General features: G+C 39.8%; 1 protein-coding gene across 4 annotated transcripts; it reads left to right on the forward strand.

Annotated features, from left to right (window-relative positions):
• Window positions 1-25,652, forward strand: LOC131228171 (uncharacterized). Of its 4 annotated transcripts, none has more exons than XM_058224016.1 (13): window positions 4-670; window positions 6,432-6,584; window positions 6,704-6,913; window positions 7,091-7,180; window positions 8,329-8,445; window positions 9,411-9,680; window positions 9,932-10,088; window positions 10,877-10,954; window positions 11,994-12,094; window positions 13,955-14,125; window positions 22,870-22,944; window positions 23,538-23,645; window positions 25,231-25,652. In XM_058224016.1, exons 1-13 carry the CDS (start codon window positions 272-274, stop codon window positions 25,558-25,560), a joined length of 2,259 nt encoding a protein of 752 aa, XP_058079999.1. In that variant the 5' UTR covers window positions 4-271; the 3' UTR covers window positions 25,561-25,652. The 4 variants fall into 4 exon arrangements, 3 of the variants coding, with proteins under 3 accessions (XP_058080001.1, XP_058079999.1, XP_058080000.1); XM_058224017.1 differs by having other exon boundaries at window positions 450-670; window positions 6,445-6,584; XR_009162741.1 differs by lacking the exon at window positions 25,231-25,652 and having other exon boundaries at window positions 1-670; window positions 13,955-14,130; window positions 23,538-23,646.

The raw sequence follows: 25,652 nt of genomic DNA on the forward strand, positions 1-25,652 counted from the left end.
GCGTTTTCTAGTACTATCTCCCATCGCTTTCTCTCTCATTTTCCACATTTTTTTAATGAAAGAACAGAAGCTCTCCTCTAACAAAATGCAAAATCCGTTTCAAAAGCGATTCCAAAAACCCTCCCTTTTAATCCCCTCTCATTCCCTCTCTCTCTCTCCAAAACGGCAAAATCCTTTCTCTCCTCTCTTTCTCCGGCAATTCTCGCCACTTTCCGACAGAATCGCTTACTCCCGACGGCCTTCTCTCGCCGGAATCTGATAATCCGACGCCATGGACGACGATTTCTCGCTCTCCGTCGTAACAGGGCTGAAGATTGCGAAGCGTATCTACTACGGCAAGGAGCAGCAAGTATCGGCGCCGGAACCGGCTCCCGTCATGGAGAAATCCCCGTCGGTTCGGCCGGGGCACGGCCCGACGGCGCCGATGGTCTACGCCGTGATCTTCGACCCGTCGATTGTCGACAATCCCGAGATTCCGACCTACCAGCCGCACGTGCATGGGTTGTGCGACCCGCCGGCGCTGATTCCGCTCCACATGAATGAGATTGGGATGGATGTGGATTGCTATCTTGACACGGCGTTCGTCTCGGTGAGTGGGTCATGGCGTGTGCATTGCGTGATGGCGAGCTGCAGCTGCGATTGCCGGGTCGTGGTCCCGATGGGCGAGCAGGTATTTCTAGAATCGAGATTTCAAATAGGATTTTCCAATTTACTTTCCTTCTTTACTCTTCCTCTTCTTTTTTTTTTTTTGAAATTTCATCTGTTCTGTTTTGATGCAGTCGTTGAATTGCGATACTGAGATGCCTAAAAATGAGTTCATCTCATTTTAGTAAACAGTAATCATGCATTAGAGATTTTGAAATAATTATGTATTAGAGATCGATCAAGATCTCTAATACATAATTACTGTCAACTAAAATGAGATAACTCGTTTTTTAGGCATATACCAAACGGGCGCGGCTTCGGTGGATCCCGCGATCCACCGAGGTGGGTCTAACCCTTACTGTGGGGCCCACCTTGATTTATGTACTTTACATCCACGCCGTCTATCCTTTTTGAAAGCTGACTTTAGGGAATTATCCCAAAAATGACGCAGATTCAAGTCTTAGGTGGAGCACACCATAGGAAACAGTGGTGATTGAATCCCCACCATTGAAAACTTCTTGGGGGCCACTAAAATGTTTATTTGCCATCCAACCTTTAGATAAGGTCACAAAGACCTGGATGATGGGCCCACACAAATATCAGTTTGATCCAAAACTTTTGCGGCCCACAAGAAGTTTTTAATGGTCGGTCACCACTGTTTGCTGTGTTATAGTCCAACTGAGATTTGGATCTGCTTCATTTTTGGGATCATGCCCTAAAATGATCTGTCAAAACGGTTGGATGGAGTGGATGGCAGGAACATACATCAAGGTGGGGTCCAGTCAGGGATCCCACCCATCCACGCGCAACTACCAAAACGGGCCTAAGAGTTTTGCAATCTCTCTTTCTTTATCCTCTCTGAATTGATTGTTGACATTCTCGCGAGGAGACTATTCAGTGATCTGAATGAATGATCTGAACTGTTCATTGGGTAGATTCTGCTATGGATAGACTGTGGTAAAGAAATCTCATTGGTCAAACTATCTCAACCCTTGAATTGGTTACCTAAAATGTACGGTAGAGTAGAAAATTGGCAATAGTATAAATTGGTGAAAAGCACACCAAGTGGATGGGCAGGACTGTCCAAGCCGGATTCCGGGGCTCGGATTCAGTAGTGACTTCTACAGTACGGGTGCTGGTTGGTGTTCTGTGGACCCTACTATGATGCATGTGTTTTATCCGAGCCGCCCATCCATTATTCCTGCTCATTTTAGGGAATGAACTAAAAAAATGTGGTAGATCCAAATCTTAAGCAGACCAAACTACTAGAAATAGTGGTGATCGAACTCCCACCAAGCCACCATTGAAAAGCTAATGGGGCCTGCTGTAATGTTTATTCTCCATCCAATCGTTGATTAGGTCACACAAACCTGAATGAAGGGAAAACACAAATATCAGCTTGATCCAAAGCTTCTGTGGCCCCTCAGTTGATTAGGTCACACAAACCTAGATGAAGGAAAAACACAAATTTCAGCTTGATCCAAAACTTTTGTGGCCCTTGAGAAGTTTTTTTACGGTGGGTGTTCAATCACCACCATTTCCTGTGGTGTGGTCCACTTGAGATTTAGATCTGCCTCATTTTTTGTATCATCCTCTAAAATGAGCTGGAAAAATGTGTGGATGGCATGGATAAAACACATACGTGGAGCCCATAGAGCACCGACCAATACTGACCTCGGTATTGGAGGGGTCACTATAGAATCCCAGTCCGTCCAAGCCGCACAAGTTGCAGACACGGTCCATACCTTAGGACCCACCTGGCAATCCAATCAGTTTGGCCCACTCCTCATGGTAACCATGTCAGAACTGTGCTATCTGGAAGGGCCTAAACATTTGATCAATGGCCTCTAAAGTGAAAGGTCCTGATAATTTATAACCAAAAAAGGTCCAATCATCAATTGATCTGTCAACTTTGTGGGCCCTACATTGGGTTTCCTGTGACTCTTCAGGATTATTGGATCTAACAATCCTAAAATTGGATTGGTATCCTGCAAAATGCTTGATTATCACTAGTAAAGTCAACTCATCAGGTGGTTAAGATCACCTTCAAGGTATTCAATAACGGTAATGGTGGCCGTAATGGCCACCATAATTACCGTTACGATACATCGTACAGGCTGTAATGCCCATTACAGCCAAAAAAAGAAAACTGTATCAGCTGTGTCGGCCTCATAATGGCTGTTATGGGCCATTTTCTCCATAATGGCTGTTACAGCCCAGTTACGCATAATGATTCCCACCATTAGTGTTACCTAATGGCTGTAGTGGATTTTATGTAACCATTTTTTAATACCTTGTTCACTTTGATTGCTATGTTCTGCTGTCGTGGCTTATCGCCTCTTCTCTTATTATTGTAAATTGATTCAAGTGGAGGGCAGAGAATCCCTCCCTACAACTTGCACCTTTTGCAGCTCAAAGTCAGGGTGAAGCCCAGCCCAGCCAAGAATTCAAAGATCTATTGTTGTTCAATTTGTCTCTTAATATCTTCATGAGTGTGGTCTGATTCCTCCAATTTTTTGTCTCATAGCCGCAAAATATTCTTCTACACCTTTTTGCATATTTGTAATTACATGATGTGGTTGACAAATTCAAGCCAAATCATTGTTCCATGAATAGGTCTTGGTAGCAATGTCCCATATCTCCTTTGCACTTTTTAGAAATAGTAGCCCATGGCGAATGTTGGTTTGCATTCAATGAAGAAGCCAAGACATCATACTTAGATTTCCAGTTTCCCAATCATCATCAGAGGGATCATAAAAAAAGGTGGCTCCTTTTTGTTTCTAGTTATATGTCTAAATTTTTTCTACTTCCAATAGATATCTTTGCAGAATGGGACTACAAATAATTCTTTACGTCTATTTTAACAGTGTTGATCATCAATCCAGGCTGGTCATGCTACTTCCTATTGAGATCTGCACCTTAGAGCTCAACTTGAGATTCCTTCCTCCATATTAGACGAGAAATACATGAATGGTTGTCTCCTTCCTCCATATTAGATGAGAAATACATGAATGATTATGTACGTAAGTACCTCAAATTTCATTAAAACTGCTGGAACAAAGAAGCAGCGTCTTCTGGCCTTGGAAATCAAATCATCGGACCCTAGAAATGCTCTTGAAGACTACTACTGGCCATGGTAGTGCCGCCGACGTCACCGCTGGTGGTTGCCAAAGGCCCTAGTTTTGCTATTGATGAACCTGTAAATGGAAAACAAGAGAAAAAGTGAGAGGGAAAAGAGGAAGAGACATAAAACAAAATAGAAAGGAGGGAAAAGAGAGATTGGGAGAATAACTTGATTCATGGTGGAAAGGAAAAAGGAAAAGAATTGATGATAACCTGTAATGGAAAATGAGAGAGAAATAAAACAAAAATAGAGGGGGGGGGGGGGGGTGGTGGTGCGCGGTAATCCCGATTTGATACCCTGATGGGATCCATGGTAGGAAGGGAGAAAGAGAGAGAGACGGGGCCAACTCAGCCGAGTTGTGCCCTTTTCTCAAATTATAAGGAAAAAATGAAAATTTCTAAATATCAGTACCATGGAAACAATAGATTCACCATGAAGATCATTTAAATCTGGCAGGGGGGGGGGTGTGGGGGTGTGTTTGTCCTGATTTGATACGCTGATGGGATCCATGGTAGGAAGGGAGAAGGAGAGAGACGGGGCCAACTCAGCCGAGTTGTGCCCCTTTCTCAAATTATAAGGAAAAAAAATGAAAATTTCTAAATATCAGTACCATGGAAACAATAGATTCACCATGAAGATCATTTGGCAGTTGGAACAAAAATCTGGCCTGTCCACTCATCAGGTGGGACGGAGCATTGGAATCAATAGACAGCTAACGATATGACTCAACATACACATGTGGCCTACCTAGCAAGCAGATTGGTCTATTTTTTGAGAACTGCTATCTTGATGGTGGGACCCATCATTTTCATGGTTCCAAATTTCTAAACAAGTAGCATGGTAGCAGGAAAGATAGTATGGTACCACGACTTGTGGTACCATTGCTTGTATGTGATCTGTTCTCACTAATGATACATCTTTAGATGAGCTTAACATGCTTGGATCCTTTACTATGTCTGTAACCGAACCAACATTTGTGAGCCTACAACCACAATAACTAGCAAAGAGACCATGCTCAGACCTTGCAAGAATCAATGCGAATTACAACCAGAAAAGAATTAACAAGAAAAAAAATAAAAATACTCATGACAACAATGAAGATTGTTTCTTCTTTAGCCAACGAATTGACTAGAGAAGTTGTTTCCCTTGGGCGTGAGAGAAAGAAACCTCCATATCCTCATGGAGATCTGTGGCCTCTTCAATGAAATTTGCAAGCTCTTGTGGGCATCTTCCACATTTTGCCCAATCCATGGCAGTTTGCTGGAATCCCTTTCAATAACTACCAGGCGAAGTTGTGGCTGGCCCCTAATTTTAATGCTTGCAACAAAGCTGCAGCTTCAGCAAAATTTGAGTTGCCAATAACAGCCACTAAACTCTAATAAAGGTTCACCCTAGCAATTCCTGACAATTCCCCCACTCTTGCTGCCCTGGGTTTCTTTAAAACATCCATCACAGTTACATTTGAACCATCCCTCATCTTTCTTTGGGTTTGGGCGGCTCCCCACTGCATTTAATATTAAAAGTACTAGCTGTTTAGATATGCCTTTCGTAATTTGTCACCACAGTTCCAGTCCATAATCAGCCCTCCATTCTTCTTTATAAAACCATCCAAAACAGATTTGAATGCAGAAAATTCCGTTAATTCTCTGCAGACACAAGCTCCAGTGGGTAGCCTGGAGCAATACTTTCTGCAGCACCCAACTGATAGGACTCCCTAGTGAATTAGTCTATTCTGTCTGTTGCTGGAATTAATGTTTTAAATATCGCTATCGCATAATGTATCGCACCCTTGGGATATGGATACATATTGGTTATCATATGTGATATATCGGTTGTATCGCGTAATGTATCGCTGTTGTTGGGAAACATGGAAATATTGGGAAATTGGTCGAATTTTTCATGGAAACTTCAAGGATTGTTGAAAAAAACATCAATACACACTTAGAAATCGAAACATTTTTTTTATAAAAAAGTGCACATAATAGGGGTTTCCTTTGTATGGGGTCCTAATACATGCACTGTCCAATTGAACTGATGCAAGTATATTTAAAGTCTATTCATGTAATTTATAAACGTAAGAAGACATGTATGGAAACACAATCAATAAATTCAAAAGCAAAAGAAGAATCACTGATCAGGTTACATACATCTTTGAATTTATGTTTGGATACAAAGATTGCAACTAATTTGCGAGAAATTGAAAATTTTTGATTTTTCTCAATTTTCTGTAACTTGCCCCATCTCCCCCAAATCTCGAAATCAAAGCTCCAAATCCATGATTTTTTTATGGAAAACATGAAGAATCATAGATTTGTAACCATTTGACATCAATTTAACGTGATTTATAGCAAAAAAATGGATCGAAAATCGAAAATGCTCATTGGATTGAATAGGTGGGATATATCGACACTACCTATGCATTTCGTATCACACAAGTGGGATACAAGATATATCGGTGGGATATGTCGGCCAATATCATCGATATTTAAAACACTGACTGGAATCTTACATGGCCATTAGACAACAATGTTAAAATTTCTCACAACAATATAAATATTGCTATTTATTTGAGATCTTTTTCTCTTTCTTTCTTTCTTTCTTTTTTCCCCACCTTCGCATTTGCTTGTTCAGTGTTCTCAAGCAGCACATCTTTGGCTAACAGGGTTCGATTCTAGGTGTGGAGATCAATGTAGCTGGAAGATCATACTCCACTCAACTTATGCAGATGGAAGAAACACAGGGCATGGCAAAAATGACAAAGAACGAACATGGGGGCTTTTTGAAACCACAAATCTTCTCTTTAATGATACCCAAGGCAAGCAATTAATTTCATTTTCATCTTTCGGCCATCAAGTTGATGAGTATTTTGAATTTATAGTTATTTCATATTTCCGCTCCTAAAAGTTTTCTTTCTTTGCAAATTTCTTTTTCAAGGTTGATGGAGGATCTATTCTTTCAATTAAAGTCAGTTGGTTTCAGCAATTATTGTGTATTGATGGTCAGTTCACCCTCAGTGTACCTTTTGTCTTTCCTGAATACGTTACTGCACCTGGAAAGAAATTGAGAAGGGAAAGGATACAGTTGAATGTGAACACTGGTATTGAGAAGGAAGTTGTGTGCAAGACAACTAGCCATCCTTTGAAGGTGAATAAATACTTATTTCTATATGTACTTGTTCTTTACTACTATACCATTGTGATGGTCTTGCCAATAGTGTTAATTCAATCTTGCATCTTTATACCATCAACTAATATGATGGATCGTGTTGTTTTGATGAAATGACGCAATTTCGTGATTTATTTATTTATTTTTTGTTTCCAGCAAATAAGACGCCAGATGGGGAAATTAGGTTTCCTCTATGAAAGAGATGTGTATGCATGGTCTCGTGCTGATTTCTGTTTTTCATATATGGTAAGTTTTCAATGGTCATTATCTTGGCTTTGATTCCTTAAATAAACCCATTGCTATAAGCTAATCATGGGGTAAAATATCAGAAGTCAACTCATGGCTAAAATATTAGTAGTAGCTGGTTTGGATTTGACCAGCTATTTGTCAGTGTGTATGGTTTAAGTTCTGCACCTCAACCTGTAATATAATAGTTTGTCTCATTGATACTACCAATTCCTACAACACTACTCTCCTGTCATGAGTTTGATCCATCTTGACGCACACACATACTGTTTAGGGTTCTGATTGATTATTCTTTTTCTAAAAGAAATGGATACATAATGGAATTAAATGATAGAAATTCTTCTTTTTAACTCCATATTGGAGATGTGAATTTAGCAATTGGCGGGGTGTTCCTATCAGCATTAGCTAAAAGAGCAACTGGAATCTGCTAAACAGTTTGCAACCGTTTTTCAAAACATTTATTGTAGTGAACTGTAATTTTCACTTTGATGAACTTACATCTGAAGATCTGGAAAGTGAAGTTCAGTCAGTAATTGGTTCCTACTTGCAAGGAGTGTTACGAAACTAGATGTCCTCATGGAAGTGCAAGAGTCGATGTATGTGTCCACTTATTAGGAATGACTAGAAGTACTCCCGTACAACTGCATAGATGAACTCAAATCACTTAAATCTTTTCTTGAAAACCCTTGTCTGGCCATCTTACAAATTACAACCAACCAATAGAGGATAAACATAAGTAAACATTTTCACCACTGAACAATAGGTATCAATATGATAATTGGGCTTGAAGCAACATTTGTCTTCTGGAAGCATTTCCAATTACGAACAACAGCTGTAAAAAAGAAAAAAAAAACACTTTGTTCTCTGGAGATCAAGAGCCAAGTTATCCTCAGCATTACTAGAAGAATACTTGATTTCGTAGAAGATCCATCTCCCTTTTCTTTTTTTTTGGCCATTCCTACCCATTAAGAGATGGCTAACATCTATGGCTATAGTAAGTACGTTGTTTCATTGGACTTTGTTCCAAAACAAATGAGATCCAAAGGCAGTGCTTCCAATATATGCCAGAAAGACATGGACTTTTTTTTAGCACATTAGTTTCATAGAGTAAACAATTAGATACTTATTATCTGTGTTTTTGTTCACAGATTTCTTCAAATGACATATTTGGTGGCTTGCTTTTGCAATCTCCATCCATGCATGACTTTGATCAAAGAGAAATATTTTGCCTCTACCTCTTTCCTGGAAAAATCCAGAGTACAAAGGTTTGTACGTGTACATTCTTTGTTCATTATTCTTGTTTATAACCTATTATCTCCATGTTTAAGTGGGTTTTTATGATCTGTGAACCAAGTGAATCAACGACACGCTGCTTATTTTATTGTGGTAATTAGTTGCCACACATTTTATGACACATGTTCACATTCTTTAGCAATGATTATCATCATCAAGCTTCCAAATGTTAAAGGTTATGGATTTGTCAATATTTTTCCTTTAAAAAATAAAATAAAAATGGCAATGTGGATATTTCAATTGATCAACGAGTTGAAATACACTTGAGATTTGACAGAATGGACTTGTGTATGCATAATGCATGCACAACTAGCAGGTATCTGTGGCTGCTTGTTTATTGGATTTTTTTTTTTACTACACTTTGAGATGAATTGGTGTTGCAAGTGTCCTATTCATGCAATTGGTTATATTCCTACATCATTGACAGGACTGGTAAAATTTTCTTTTGCCTACACATTTAAAAGAAAAAAACCTTCCCATTACATTGTTTTACAACTTTACAATGTCGTACATATCTTTGTTTCATCCAGATATTTTTCCCTCACGCTGTGCTTTAGGCCAATGTTTAAAAACTCATTGTTGAACCTGAACCTTGGCTGAGTCGATTGGTTCTAGCTGGGCTTGAGCAACGCGTCCAAACATTCTTCTGTGGAAAATCGGCTGAGTTTATCATTATTTGGCTGAATTATTATAGATTTGGTTAGGTTTTCATTCACTCTGCTGGGTAAAACTTGTACTGAAAGACCAATTCCCAAGCCAGGCAGTGATTTTGTACTTTGTATATACTGGTATAAAACAATCACCCAAATGATAAGCACATTCATTTCATTATCTTGCAACAATACTTTTAGCTCTGGTATAGCACATCTCCATTTATCTTTATTTCTTGGAATTGTATCAATAGATACACCTTATCACTTTCTAATGATTTCAATAGGTTTTCAGAAAGGAAGTAGTTTTTCTTGTTGATATCAGTGAAAGCATGAGGGGATGGCCACTTGAGAATGCCAAGAATGCATTAGCAGCAGCTCTGTCCAAACTCACTCCAGCAGATTCATTCAGTATTATAGCTTTTAATGAAGCGACACACTTATTCTCATCATCATTGGTGTTAGCAAAGGAGGAAAGAGTAGAAAATGCTACCAAATGGATAAGTGAAAATTGTATTGCACGGGGTGGGACAAACATTCACTCCCCTCTAAGTGTGGTATTGCTCGTTTCTTTTCTTGTTATTTTCAGTTTATTTGACCATCTGAAGAAGTCACCATTTTTAACTCTGGTGCTCCTCATGAATTTTTTCATACAGCATGCTTGATCCTTCTTTTTTTTAACTTGTCATTTGTGTCACATTACATTTTCCACATTGACCCTTAAATGTTCTCAGCAGATTACTCCAGTACCATCAATTTTAGTGGAGAAATATTTATGCTTTCGTTCTTTCTATGTTGTTTGTCTCAGGCAATGGAGATGTTGGCCAGCAGTCATGATTCGATTGGTCAAATTTTTCTCATCACTGATGGAGCTGTTGAAGATGAACGAAGCATTTGCCACTATGTGAAAACTCATATTACGAGTGGAGGATCCACGTCTCCTCGCATTTCCACTTTTGGTATAGGTAAGACCTGTGGCTCAACATTTTATCATGCTACAGAGTATTCAAGATTCCACTTTTGTTTTAATTGTCAGTTAAAATTAGAGAAAATATTAATGAATTTCTTTTATATAATATATCTAATTAATATCTTGGTCCATCTTTTACAAAATTAAGCAATCTGAGACCAATTTACATCCACGAATTATTCTTTTAACTTAATTTTCATTCTCATTTAAATCTTGGGACCTAACAGTCTAGATCAATTTAGAGAACTAGTTTTTTCTTTTTCCAAAGAAATATTGGATCACCCACCAAACCCAAGCAAATTGGAAAAAGCATTTAGTAAGACCTCCAAAAACTCCTAAAATTGGTAAACTAAGTAATGCATGGCTCTAAAGCAACTTTAATGGTGCGTATGGGTATCTCGAAGTAGGAGTTTAGTGGGATCGATTTATCCCACCCCTCCCTCTTCTAAAACAAGCTGAACTGTTATTTGTGGCTACTTTGATGGAAAGTAGGTAGCACCTTCAATTTGGAATCTTCATCTCTTTCAGGACACCTTGTTTTTACATAACGGAATTACTTCAAAAGATTATCTCTTGAATATTGTTTTGAGTGCACTCCCAAGCCAGCCTTAGCCCATTCTACCTGGTTCCATTTATATACTGCTTGCTTTAAGTAACACACATATCTGATTTCCATCATTAACTCATATGGAAATTCTTTTGTTATTTTCTTTTTCTGTTTGATTGATGAGATCCTTTGTCATCCTTGTCCCATTTACTTATTTACGTTGAAAATCTTGCTAGGTTCATATTGTAATCATTATTTTTTGCGAATGTTGGCAATGATCGGTAGGGGGCACTATGATGCTGCATATGATGCAGGTGAGTTTTAGTTCTTTCCTAGATTAGCTTCACCAAGCTCTTTCTTGATGTAGTTTTTTTTTTTTAAATAATAATATTATTTTATTATTTATTTAACTCACACACCCACACACACTACAATGGGTACTTGAACCCATGACCTTAGTGTTGAAACTCTTGCGAGTCTACCACTAAGCCATGAGCAAGGATCCAAGCTCTTTTCTTGATGTTGTTGCTAAGGACTTGAAAAGATAATTGATAGTGTAGGAGTTTTGGGTGTAGTTTAGGAGAATGAGGGTGGTGATAGAAACAGTGGTAGAGAAAATTTATTGGATATGCAACTGAGGCTTTTCACAGTATACGTGGATTTTTTTCCCATGCATGTAATACGCTACAGACCAATGGTCTCGATTTCGGAAGCTTGGCTCCACATGTTTGAATTGATCCTACATACTGCACAAAGCCTCAGGTCACATATCCATAATTCGGTCTCGATTTCTGAAGCTCGGCTCCACATGTTTGAATTGATCCTACATACTGCACAAAGCCTCACGTCACATATCCATAATTCCTCCTTGGTAGAACTCAAGGTGTTAATCACCTCTCTCTCTCTCTCTCTCTCTCTCTCTCTCTCTCTCTCTCTAAAAGCCTGAGCTGTTAGAGGATGGTGTATCAATGTATATCAAGGGACTTTAACACCCGGGCCGGACTTGAATGTATATCAAGGGACTTTAACACCCGGGCCGGACTTGATTTTCTTACCCCTCCTCCCAAGTGGGAGAATATATTCCGGAGGCATATTTGCTACCCTTGGGATTCGAACACCTGACCTTCCGCTCTGATACCATGTCAAATAATCACTTGCTCTAAAAGCTCAAGCCGTTAGAGGATGGTGTATCAATGTATATCAAGGGACTTTAACAAACTTGATTTGTCAAGCATGATATCTTGAATATTCATATGTATCATTTAAATGCATAAAAGCAAAAGATATCTTGGGACATTAGGAATCTTATTTGAATATTTGTAGTGTTTATTCTGTCCTTCTGTGCATGGCCAGATTCAATTGACTTCCGAATGCAAAGATTGTTCACAACAGCTTCATCTCCCATACTCGCAAATATAGCCATTGACATTTTTTATCATCTTGATGCTTGCGAGGTATGAAATATAAGTCGAACCATTTCTCAGCTGCTCTGTTGGTCAGCTTGAATACATTTGCTATATTGTGTAAATGTATGTGTTTAAACTGTTTTCACACGGTGCCTTTAATATTCTTCTTAGACTTTCAATCCCTATCCTAGACCTTAAAAAATGTTGGGAAGTACATACATGCTAGCAAGGTCATGGAGATATTCCAAATCCTATTTCTTTAATTCCTTATTCATAATAGTCATCCTTGATCTGTTTATCTAATTTTCTTGTGTACAGACCTCATTAGAGCCAGATGAAATCCAACCATGCACGTGCATTGGCCTGTAAATACTGGTTTTGAAGAACACAAGTCATCCGTAATTTACTTACTATAGAGCTACTTATCTCTGATGGTAGCAATACATCAGCTGGTCTGCAGCCTTGGTAGAGGGTTGATGTCGGGCAGCCGGGCTTTGAACTTTTTCCAGGTGATCATGAGAATTAAGCTGATCCCAAACGGCTGGGACTTGGCCATGCTGATCGTGATGATGATAATGGAACTACTAAATGTCTAGTTGTGGTCAGATCAGAGCATGTCCCTTGCATGGATGAGTTTTCTTTTGGTTCAGTTCATTTCTTTTTCTTCATTTCTTTTTAAAATGCGAGTTTGAGGATTCAAAAAAGTTGGAATTTCCACTTTAGATGTTAAGATGTATACCTGGTTGAGCAATGTTCATAAAATCAGTCATGTTCAAACTTGAGGGATATAGAAGGTAGGACTTCCAACCAAAATAATAATAATAATAATAATAAATTGGTAGGATAAATTTTCAGGTTAGGATATACTCCTAGAAATGTGTCACCCAATTGTGAGAATGCATGGGAAGCTACTCGACACTCTTTTGCATGTATTGAAAACATGATATGTGCATTTCTTGTCCATCTAAATTTTGGACGATTCAAATAAAAACACTAGCCCAAAAGGTTGAAGTTCATGTAGCCAAAGCTTTACTCAGACTACGGAGTGTGATGCTTAGTTCTGCATTTGAGATCTTCCAGAAGAAAGGGAAAGGAGACGTTCAGAGCAATACCTACTCTTCGTTCATCATCCGATAACATAAAACCTACAATATATTTATAGTACTCTTAATGGGAAAGATAGGGAAAAGCAAAGGGAAAAAGCCTATGCAGTGGCCCCACCAAGAGCTTTTGTATGCATAGTTGGTGGAATATGAATGAGTGACAACTTGATTGCTCCAATATATGTCCATAGGAAGTTGAACATCAACTCCAAACTGGTTAACAGTCTTCAGCCAAGTTACTCACAAGCTTTACCTACTATGGGTATGGACATGGGATCCACACTATTCGTTGCTCAATTATGCCAGTATATCTCATGTTAAAATGAAAAAGTATAGGCTTCTGCCTCCATGATGTAGGCTTTAGCCTTTTAATCAAGATTCAACTTTGAAACAAACTCCCTATTTTCTAGTTTGTGTAAAGCTACTAAGCTGCTTATTTATTTCAAATCTGCACACATTTCTTTCATCCAACAACATCTCTCCTTTTTCATCAGAAAGTGTTTGTTGGTATTTAGCTGCTATGTTAATTTTGTTCAAGTCTGCTCTATTTTTGAATCTTCAAGATTTCATTATGGTGAAGTTTATGGGATATTTCAAGGACAGGATCTTAATAGACATTAATTTAGTTGATGCCAGTTCAACGACCTTGTATAATAAACACTGATTTATTTTTTAAAAAAATAATGTTCTTGATTTGTTTGGTTCATCACTATTTGGCATTGTAATTTATCTTGTCTATTATCTTTCTTATGGTTTCTTCTCAAATAACATGACTTATGCATTCCAGTCTTATTCCTTTTCTTAGGTGTATCCCTTCCCTATTCCAGATCTTGTATCGGAATGCCCTTTGATATTATCAGGCAGATACCAAGGGAACTTTCCAGATTCTGTTAAAGCCAAAGGTGTATTGGCTGACATGACTAGTATGGCAATAGACTTGAAATTGCAAAAAGCAAAGGACATACCTCTTGATAAAGTAAGGTGCTGACTTTCAAACTTTGTGCCCATGATCTTTGTTTAAGATAAATTTATTCTCTAGTAGAAATCATCTTTATGTCTTTATTTATAGGTCTTTGTCAAGGTCTAAATCATGAGCTCTTTTAAGATTGGAGTCGGGCAAATTATGCATGGGTGTATCTCTAAGATATAGATATGGTATCATATATTTGATCACTAAGAATAGTTTCTTGATCATGTCCCACTATGCACATTGAGCATTTAGAAGGTCTCCATTATCTTGTATCATTTTGCATCTCAGGTGTTTGTTCACTCCAAGTATAGGGTTGTGATGTAGTAATAAACTCAGTGAGACCGAGGTCGAATCCACAGGGACTGAAACCTGTACGTAATCTAAAACTAATTAGAACTAAAACTAGACTAAGATGAAATCTAAATCGAATGAAATTGGTGGAATAATGGTGAAATATTAATCTAAAACTTGTAGAATTTGAAGGTAGGAACTAGGGTGCCAAGGATTCACTTGTAGCAATTGAGAAGTTACCTAGCAATGATTCAAGGACACAACTGGAATCCGAGTCCTATCTTATCCAGTTGGTAAGAAGAGATTTGTCAGATCTCTGAACGTCTCATGGATCTAATCATCAACAGATACGATTGGTGCAGATTTGGAAGTGATTCCGTCACCTAACCATGCCCAGGAGACTATGGCAAACAACAACAATTTACAAATCTCACAGTCAATCATGAGAAAATTGCGAAAGTTAGGAAGGGTTCCATCACCCAACCATGCCCAATAGACAATGGTGAACAACAGGGCCTCCTAAGTTCACAATCTCATAAAGAAAAGAACATACTCAAAGTTATTGCAGATCTACTGTAATTTGAGTCACAATAAAATCATTAAAAACTAAAAGTATTCCTTAATAATCAAGCTAGAATCCATAAGAGTTCAATAACCATGAATCAGATCAAAGCTACCATCCTAATCATGCTACAAGCTTCACCTCTTAGCCCTAGCTAAGAGGTTTAGCCCAACATGATTAGGCTAATTCTCAAAAGAATAGAAGAAAAAAGAAAACTAAACAGAAAAAACTCTAATCTCCCTCTCTCTCCTGTGCTTCACGTCCCAAAACTTGGATACCCCTCTCTCTCTCTTCTCTCCTTTTATAAGGAGCAAAGGGCGATGGAATATGCGTAAGAAGGTTGGTTCTTGCGTCGTGCGTAAGTCTTATGCAGTGAAGAAAAAAAGGACGCAACTCCCTTGCGTTTAGAAAGAATTTCGGGACGCTGACTGTTCGGCAGGGCCCCTAATCGATGTTGTCTTGGAAATCCAGTCCATCCATTGTCTTCTCCTCGGAATTTTGAACAGAGATGGAAAGTTTGGGTCTTTCGTTGATGCGGCCCAGGGAACCAATCCTGTTGTAACAGCAGCTGACGGTCATCTGTTGATTGCTGTAGCGGGCACGTTTGCGTATATGATTACAAACGGTCAACTACGGTTCGACTTGCTTAAGCTCATCTTCATGATAGACGGTCCAGATCATCGATCTGATCATCAGTGGCGGGCCAAGATGATCCGGAACGTCCGGTTCTTCCAGACTGTGAAACAGAGCCAGCGCTTCTTGCGCTGGCTGTCGGTGGGGCCCACTCCTTCCGATGTCTACGAAATCCATTCTATCCGTTGGCTTCAGGACGAAAAACCGTTCGAGCAGGCCGAGACCAGGTTGATTTAGGTGTGGGCCACTAGACTTTTCATTCCATGTCCATCTTGCGTTTAATCACGTTCCACGTGCGTACATGTGTATGGGGCAAAAAGGCCACCTAAGCGAGGGTTGTAGCTACCCCAAGGACGTAATGGATGGTCTAGATCATTTTTCCGGGCACTGAGTGGGGCCCACTAGTGAAATCAGCGTCCGCACGGTGCGGACACTGTTTCACGCAGAGCCCGGTCGGGTCAGTGCCCTTTAACCGGGTGCTCTGGATCCAGTGCACCTTAAGTGCACTTGTGCACTGTGCACAAGCACGGCTGGTGGGGTCCACATGTGATGTTTATGAAAAATCCTCACTGTCCATCCGTTTTGTCACCTCTTTTAAGGCGTTGATAAGAAAATTGAAGCATATCTAGATACTAGGTGGGCTCCAATTCGCTGATTTATAGGCTGATATGTCCGTTGGGCCACTTCCAGAGGGATCCAATGGCTGAAAATTTACTTTTACGGTTAATTTATGGTCCTCAGGCCACGTATGAAGTTTCGAGCCGAACTGATGGTGGAAACCCTATGATCTAGCATTCTGGTTGACTTTCAGGCCACTTGGGCTTCAATTTCTCGAATTTCTCGGATCACTGGCATGTAAATCCGTCGATCTTGGTCCCCTGGGGTCCGTCCCTTGCCTTGGTGAATTCTGAGCGTTAAATCCATGCTTTTAGCACCCTTTTGTAGTCCAAGCTCCTAAATACACCCTGCATCACAAACACGATTAAATCGAGCCGTTAAACAGTACCATGTTCGTAAATCCAGGCAATAACTGGGGTCTGATATGCAATATTTGACCCTCAACAACGTTCAAATTAGTTTTGTTGGTTTGACATTCTTTTGGCTATCAAGTCAACTCTTTCATATCTGCAGATTTACTATTTATCAATTTTCAAAATCTTGGCTAGAGTGGTGAATTTATAAGAGAATATCCAAAGAGGTTTTCTTTGGGAATGGTGCAGGGATGCTCATGAGTTTCAACTTCTTAACCGGTTTGAAGATTGGAATCCAAAGCAAGGAGTTGTGTTGGCATTGGTTGCATTAAAAAAAAAAAAATTTTAAAATTTGTGTGCTTTTAGCTAAAGACTGCTGGCATTCGGTAAAGAGCTGGTGCCTTCAAGGAGATTCTCCAAATATGGGATGATGGAGAGGGTTGGACCTGAAGAGCATAACTAGGGAGAATGATTCTTTCATTTGGAAAGCTATCTGGAAGTTTGGGGACCTTGCAAATAGTATGGGTCAATTTTTTTCATGAAATTTGTGAGGTTCAAGGTGGGAAATGGGAAAGAATTTGCTTTTGGGAGGATGTTTAGGTCAAAGACACTTCTCTTGTTGAAAGATCCCGTCATTTATTCTCCTTAGTTGCATGGAATACTCTGGTTAAGATTCCCATGAGCTAGTGGGTGACAAGAGCGAGTGGTCTATCCAGGTTTACATGAATTTGTGGGGCTCTGAAATTGATATGGTAAGTACCTAAAATAGTCTCTTGGCCAAGGTTCTCTACTCCAAACATGGTCATTTTGATGTTGAGGCATATACAGATGTTGATTGGGCTAGATCACATAAAATCAAGGATCTACCACTGGCCATTGTACCTCAGTGGTAATCTAGTTACCTGGAAAATGTAATAAGCAACCGCTTGCTGCTTTTTCTTGTGTTGCGACTGAGTATCAGTCTGTGGCTCATGAATTTTGTGAGCTGCTTTGGTTAAAGTCCTTTTTTGATAGAGTTAGGCATTCTGGTCAATCTTCCGATGAAGCTTCACTGTGATAACTAGGACGCAATACATATTTCCGCGAATCCAGTGTATTATGAATGCACAATGCATACTGAAGTCGATTGTCATTTTATTTGTCGGAAAGGGGATTCAAAGGAGATTCATATGTAATATCTAAAGTATGAAGATCAACTTGCTGATTTATTAACCAAGGTAAATTGGTTGTCGCCGTCTTTATTTGACATGTCAAAGTGGTCAATGCTCAATATTCATGTTCCAGCTTGCAGGGGAGTGTAGAGAGCTACTTGTACAGATATATGGAGCCATGCACATTTATATTGAGTAGTCTTTCGGAGTACCATACTCTGTTTCTATCATTAATAAGATAGTGTTAGTCACATTAGACTAACACAACTAATGCCCTAATTACTTCTCTTTTCTTCTTTCCTCTCTATTTCCTTCTTCTCCTTTTCTTTCGCCATTTAATCTCAATCTCGAAACCCTTTCTATTCTTTCATCTCTACTGATGCTGGTGGTGGTAGTGATAATTGACAACAACTAAGACGAAAGATGTTCAGAAGCAGACATTTGTACTAGTGACTTTTGGCACGTGTTTTATATTATGGTTGCCTCTTTTTCTTTGGAATAAAATTTTCACTGTCTTATTATTTTGAAAAAGTTCCATTATTCATAAAATAAAATGGAGATGTATATTTGTTGGTGGGGTGATGTACTGAGGAACAGCAAGAAACAGAAGGCTATAACTAGTTCACATGAAGATATACAATTTAAAAATCATTGCTATGCTGCTGAACTGATGAAGTTTGCTGCTAGGTATGATAATCAGCATGGTAGCAGATGACAGTAAACCTGCATATCATTGTGGAATGATGTGTGTTTAGTTGATTATCCCTTCCTCAAAGAAAAAAGGTCTTGATGGAAGAACTGTAGCCATATCATGCATCATCCAAGAGTTGGACTTTTGACATGGTGATCCAAAGCTTATGTTGTGTCAGTACCCACCTAGTCGAATTTAAGGTATGAAAGCTAGTACTTTTTCACTAACTGTGGCTGACAAGCCATACAATGTGGTTAACCTAACCCGGATTTCTTGCTTCAGTGGGTTCCAAGGGAGCATTGCTTTGTAACCAGAGAAGGAAGAAGGAAAACAAGAAGATTTGGGGATATTACATCCAAACACTCTCAATCACACAAAAACAACCCTGATGCAGGACATGGAAATTAAATATGATATGCAAGATTTCAGGCTTTAGATCACACTAATTTTAAAACAATCACAAAAAATTCCACGTCCCACATAAAAGTCAAGCATTCAACCAGGGGAATCTATGCGGGTCCAAGCCTACACATGTTAAGGCTTGATCAATTAAAAATTATAGACTAAACAATGCTCAAAGGACAGTAAATTCATCCATACATGCAAAGGATAACTTCCCAATCCAAAGGATTTACAAGTTTCAAATCGGAAAAACCTAGGGTTTGCAAAAGTGGAATAGGACTTAGGATTTAGGATTATCTAGGGTTAAGGTTAGGAAAATAAGGTGAGAGAGGAATGAAATAGAAGAGAGAAATGAACCCAAGATGATCCACACGTGTGGACAGCGGCCCGGGCCTGACACACGTGCGTGGGATCCTGCCCGCACGTGTGTGGGGTCCACGAATCTGAAATCAACTAGCTAAGTGCTGATCAGCTAGGGAAGGTCCACCTTCACGCTAAGTTTCACACCGATCGAATGTCTGGTTTGTGCATGGTGCTTCGCTGAAGTTTCAGCCCTCCTGCAGGACCAGATTCTGGAAATCTGCTGTAGGGGAAAGATTAGCTGCAAACGTAGGTGGATTTGATGAGGGGATGACTGTAGGAGATGAGGAATATGGATGGTAGGAGATGGAGGTGATTTGGGATAGATGTGGCTTCGCACCACGGTAGTTGGCCCTTCGCAGAAGGGAGGTTTTGCACCCAATTAGGCTTCACAACTCAGAGAGGAGCAGGAAAACGTAGAAATTTTATTCAATCTTCAATAAGGAAAAAACTACAAGGGGTGCCTATTTATAATAAAATCCTATCCCCAAATCTCGCGCCATTTGCGCACCCTATTACTTGGATACGAAGTAATGAAAAATAACAACTAATCAAAGCAATTTAAACTGTTCATGATATTCCTAATAACAATAATAAGCAAAACCCAAAGTATTAGATCATCTTGAATAGTAGGCCACGATCATGAGATCCCATGGTTGGATTTACATGACGATCAGGTCCACTCCAAGGAACCAAAACACAATCCCCTAGCTAGGGAGTCCCCCTTGGACATCGTCATCGATCTAGATCGATGGTGGGGCCCTCATCCTCCTTGCGTACGTGCGTAGGGGGGCGTGCGTGTGCACGTGAAGTCCCCATCAAACCCTCTTCTTAATTTTCTCTCAATTTGATCACCAAAGGCAAAACTCCCTTACAACACTTATTACAAGGTAGTTACAGGTCTCCTACAACAACTCATGACTAACTTCCAACCTCTAACTAACTACTAACTAGTCATGATTAACTCTACCTAATCCTAGTGAATAGCTGTCGATCACAACAAACCCCAACAACCTAAAACTCACTTTAACAAACTTTGTTACTTCCTAACCAGCAACTAGCAACTAACCAAATATAAGAAGGAAATTACAAAGATACCCTCCGAACTCCACAATTAACAAAAATACCTCACATGTCCTCCTTTGTCTCATATGTACTTCACAGGCCCCAACCGTGGGTAGTTCAATCCAAGCTGTCCAAGTAGGCCGTGGCCATGTGCCCATATCAGTAGTTTCCTTGGGCCATAGTAGTTTCTCATTTGTCACCACCAATGGTAACAGGTACTCAGCTTGTTGTGTATTATAGTAAAGGTACCTGAATTTATGGAAAATTGGTGGCTGAACTGTCTGGATCAAGAGGTTTAGTGTTAATGGTCCTATTGTTTTACATTTTGGCACAAGGAAAAGCTCGATAGGTTTGTAGTGAGTTCGTCTGGCTGTCTGTGTTAGTCAGGGATGGGATAGTTAGGAGTGACTTGAGGTTCTCCTTGTTTATTTGGTCTGAAGAGTGTTGCAGAAAGATCAGCACTTTCCTCATCCATCAGGAAAGATTTGAACAGAGTGGAGGCATGATCCCTCATTTAATGATTTCTAATTGATTTAAGGTCGTTCTTAAACTACATCATTGCGGAAGGGTATTCACAAAATGATATTGCATGGACAGCACAGAGACGCTTTTTGGTTTTTGGAGGTTGGCATATGCTCAAGGAGAGATTGTAGATTTATTGAAGAGAGTTAAGGTTACTTTTGGTCATATCCATGCTATGACGAACAATGTGGCTGGTTCCTTACACTATTTGAAGGTGTATCTAGATTCTGATTGGCCTTGTGCACTTGGGCTGCATTGCCCATGCACAAAATGTCATAAAACTATTCATTGAGATTCCCTTAACAATTGTCATTGATCAAGAAAAAGAAAAGAAGTGAAGATACAAGCTATAAACCCTGCCAAGGTCATCAAAACCATTTGATTGGACCAGATTAGGAGGGCTTACTCCTCAACTCTTACTTCACAAGGGATCACAAACATTAGGACCAATCCAGACCCACCAAATTTCACACCAAAAATCAACTTCACCAAACAATAGAATGGTGGTAATGGCCTGCAACACCACCTAACCCCATCCCCTTCTATTTTTGCTAAAAAAATCATCTTGGAAATTGGATTTCCACGAGCACTATTCAACGTGGCAGTGAATAGTGAATGTGGAAATTGGGTTTCTGTCACGGCAACACTGAATAGTGCACGTGGAAATCAGATTTTTGCATGTGATGTGATGCCCAAATATCTTTTCCCCCCTTTATCTTGATTTTTCTTAGCTACCTTACCATCCCCTTTTTATTCTCAGATTTTTTGAGAAAATGACGTCTCACCCAAGACCTATGTATTACCCATAGGGAACATCCAAGCCAAGACATTCTTCTGGATCCTTGCCAACCTACTAGGTAAATATGGAAAATAACAAAGAACTCAATCTGAGTCCCAACTGTCCTCCTTTGTTCGTCCTAGAGAAAAGAGTCAATGAAAACTAAGACCCCTTGAATCTTCCTAGTGCAATTTGCGAGGGTGCACGTGGAAATCAGATTTCTGCATGTGATGTGATGCCCAAATATCATTTTCCCCCTTTATCTTGATTTTTCTTAGCTACCTTTCCATCACCTCTTTATTCTTAGGTTTTTGGAGAAAATGGCATCTCACCCAAGACCTCTGTATTACCCATAGGAAACATCCAAGCTAAGACATTCTTCTGGATCCTTGCCAACCTACTTGAGTAGGTAAATATGGAAAATAACAAAGAACTCAATCTGAGTCCCAACTGTCCTCATTTGTTCATCCTAGAGAAAAGAGTCAATGAAAACTATGACCCCTTGAATCTTCCTAGTGCAATTTGCAAGGGTGTGCGACCATGTGTTTTGAGAAACAGCTCCAAACCATTGCGAGGAGGATTTGAGAGTTTTCCCTACTTGAATCTCTAGAACAAAGTCCTCAGTAGAGAATTAAGAAACATTTTTAGATTGAGTTTCCCACATTGCATTGCAATATTTCCCCTCTTGACAACCCACTTGTTTACTAACATCATTTCTTTTTTATTGTGAAGATTTTTTATCCTAGAGCTTTAATCCTAGAAATATTGAATCCCTCTAAGACCGTGCATATAAATGGGTGGAGAAGGTACCTAACATCTTCCTTCATAACCACGGCCCTTGCTTGGTTCATTGGAAAAGTAGACCAAGTATAGTTGTTCAATAAAGTTCAAATCTAACCTCTGGGTTATCTTGGTTCTACAAAATCTAGCTGGTCATAGATCCCGAGATTTTGGCTAGTAGCTACTCCTTTATTTTGCCAAATTTCTCTGGTGAACTTGCCAGTCTATTCCACATAAGCATTATTTCCTTTCTTATTTGTGGCGCTTGACATAAGATAAATTGATTCCTATTTATTCATTGGGAAGTAACCCTCAAATTGCTGTTAGGTTCATTTCATGTCCAACTTGAAAGTAACAAAAATGCAATTTGGGCCCAAGGGTTCCGCCAGAGCCTTGATAAGAATGCTAAGGAAATTATAGTTTGGGAATTCCCATGTGTTAGACAAGTAATTGCAATTCACTTTGATAGTGCATCCAAATGTACCTTAAATGCTCTTTATGTTTTATGTGCTTATACTCTTCTACTTTATGCCTTTCTCAACAGATATTCATAAAACGGCGGATAGATGTCCTCACAGCCCAGGCATGGTTTACCGAGAGCAAAGAGCTTGAAGAGAAGGTTGGTTAAAGGCTCTTTTTACCCTATATTTGTGGGTATTGCTAACATCCTTGCCTTCATGGGGAGGTTAACAACGTCCCCAAACATTTTAAATGGCACATAGAGTGACCTATTGTTGATCTGAACTGTTCATTCATTCATACGACACGTTATCCTAACCCTTCGAATGGGAGCAATTTGTTACAACCATCCAATGTTTATGAACCATAAATCACATCTATCTACTAGATGTTTGGAGGGAGGGACCTTTACACATGGTTTTAAGACCCAGCACTCTTCAGTCTTCAGTTAGAGAGAAAGAGAGAGAGGGTGGGAAGAGCACAGAGCCACAGACTACACACAGAGATAAAGAAAGGCTGAGGGCTTTCTTCATGGCACATATTTCTGATGCAAGCGTGGTCCGTGTGATGAAAAACAAGTAGAAGAAGAAAATATCAGACTGCTTGAGAGAGTGCTGGTTTAGTCAGCTATGGCCACTTTCAATTCTGCTCGCTAATGATTAGTAATATACTAACCAAAAATACAGTTGAGTGTTTAGGCACAAAGATAACAAGGGATAATGGCATCACTACATCTCTGCTTTCGTTTTGCAGGTCACAAAAATAAGCATGCAATCTGGTGTTATATCCGAGTATACTCGTATGGTCTTGCTTCAGACTGTCGGGCAAAAGCTCGCCTTCGAATCTGCCCGAAAGAAAAAGGTTCACCTTAAACTAAATATGGTTATATTTACTAAATGCATTGTTAGAATTAAAGATCCAATTGAAGGGCAATATCGGGATCATGGATTTGATAACTCATCCAACTCGGATGCAACTCAAACTTGGTTGATTCCGATCCAGTTCGATGCCACAAGTCATTGAAATTGTGCCCGGCTAGGATGAGTTACCTCCCAACTCAACCAAGTTGTGACTTGACTCAGGACTGGATGAGTCGGTCTAGTTGCCTAGTCTTCAATCCACAATTGGGATACAGACAAGCTAAAAGGGAGAGGGATGGATTTTCTTGAGCAGAACTTTGCTTTGCTCCATGTACCACAAGCACTTTAACACACAGCATGCACCACCTGGCATGTGTGTGGAGCGTCTGAACTGTCCTTTAAGTGGCCTCAACCAGGTGACCTGGCACAAAAATCAAGCTGGTCCAGCTACAATGCATTGACTTTACATGGGACACACAAAGGGGTGCAACTCGGATGGTTTGAGTCGGGTTGAATGTCAACCCAGCCTCAAGAGGACCTGACCCGCAATCCATCCCGACCCGAATTCCAACCTGAGGTGCCCAACCCAAATACAACCCAAAGTCTAATATACTCGACCCGATGCAGATACATGTGATTATTCCCAACCCGACCCAAATATGCTCAATAGGAACCCAACCCAAATTCAAGTTGCTTTTTTCAACTAGAAACCAACCTGAAGACCTTGACAACCTGACTTGAACTTGGGTTGAGTTAGTCGGGTTCAGGTTGACCCAAACCTGACACGCATAGTCCAATCATTTGATCCGAGCTTGTCCCTTTGGTCCAGCCACACTTCCTAGGACACCATGAAAGAATCACAATGCTTGGATGGCACCATCCGTCTGAGAGCTGGCCTTTCCCACAACCATCCATTTCTAAGAATAACACAGGATCATGTGGCTGGAGCAATTCATGAGAACCATAGGGTGGCAACCCATTGGGCTTCTATATTATAATAAACAATCTTGTCCGTCTATTTTGCAAGACATTGGTTGGATAATGATGGGACACTCAGATTGGTGTGGTTTTTCATAGTGGCCCATGAAGAGTGGCTGGACTAAATATACAAGCCAGAATGTCCAAATGCAATTCGATGCAGTAACTTAAAGTGCATGGAATTGCGCTGAGGTATTTCATGTACATACCATAGTTCTAAAGCTCAGTGGTGTCGAGGCAAGACCTAAACCAACACTCGGTTATTGATGGGCTGTTTTAAATAAATTAAGTCAAATGCTGGGAAGAGCATTATAACATGAAACCTCCAGTTTGGAGGGGATTGTCATTACCACCTCCCCACCTGGCATGAGTTATTTGACAGTCCCTTTTAGCAAATTTAATTTAAAACCTTTGCTACTGATTTAATCTTTTTTCAACATCATTACTGAGTTGATTTGAATCGAGCCTTTGAGTAAACCCGACCCAGCTGTATATTGAGTCGAGTAGAGTTTTCTAGTTCTTGAACTACAATGCATACATTGGAACATGTGTGTTTGTGCTTGTGTGATTCATGAGTTTTATAACAACTCCCAAAATCACTGTAACAGGCAATAAGGCTCCTATCCAAGAAGTATGCGGACTCTGAAGACGAGAGAATAACGCTTCTGAGCAGCTTAACCCCTGGCTTTGGCAATATAATCGCAACCATGGAAAACAATCCCACTGGGTTTGTAGAAAGGAGTGTGCCTGCGTCCATCGAGATCTTAAACAAGGCATCTGACTGCTGCACTAGAGCCTGCTACTTCTGCTGTTGTCCATGTTTCATCCACACATGTTCTCGGTTGAACAATGACTGTGCGATTGTCACAACCCAACTCTGCTCAGCCCTTTCGTGTTTCGGCTTACTTGAGTGTTGTATAGAACTATGTAACGACTGAACCTTCTGTAAGTTAAACAGCAGTATCATTTCCATTTTCTTTCGTTTGAATATTAGAGTGCAGAGAAAAAAAATCAAAGAAACCTTCATGAA

The sequence above is a fragment of the Magnolia sinica genome, chromosome 15 (assembly GCF_029962835.1).
Source record: "Magnolia sinica isolate HGM2019 chromosome 15, MsV1, whole genome shotgun sequence".
Classification (NCBI taxonomy): Eukaryota; Viridiplantae; Streptophyta; class Magnoliopsida; order Magnoliales; family Magnoliaceae; genus Magnolia; species Magnolia sinica.

What these genes read in the sequence shown, in the direction of transcription:
- LOC131228171 (XM_058224016.1), top strand. Translation starts at nt 272, where the DNA reads ATGGACGACGATTTCTCGCTCTCCGTCGTAACAGGGCTGAAGATTGCG. An exon ending in CATTTCCACTTTTGGTATAG is followed by an intron (nt 10,089 to 10,876) that starts GTAAGACCTGTG and finishes AAATCTTGCTAG; the next exon opens with GTTCATATTGTAATCATTAT. An exon ending in AATCTGCCCGAAAGAAAAAG is followed by an intron (nt 23,646 to 25,230) that starts GTTCACCTTAAA and finishes TCACTGTAACAG; the next exon opens with GCAATAAGGCTCCTATCCAA.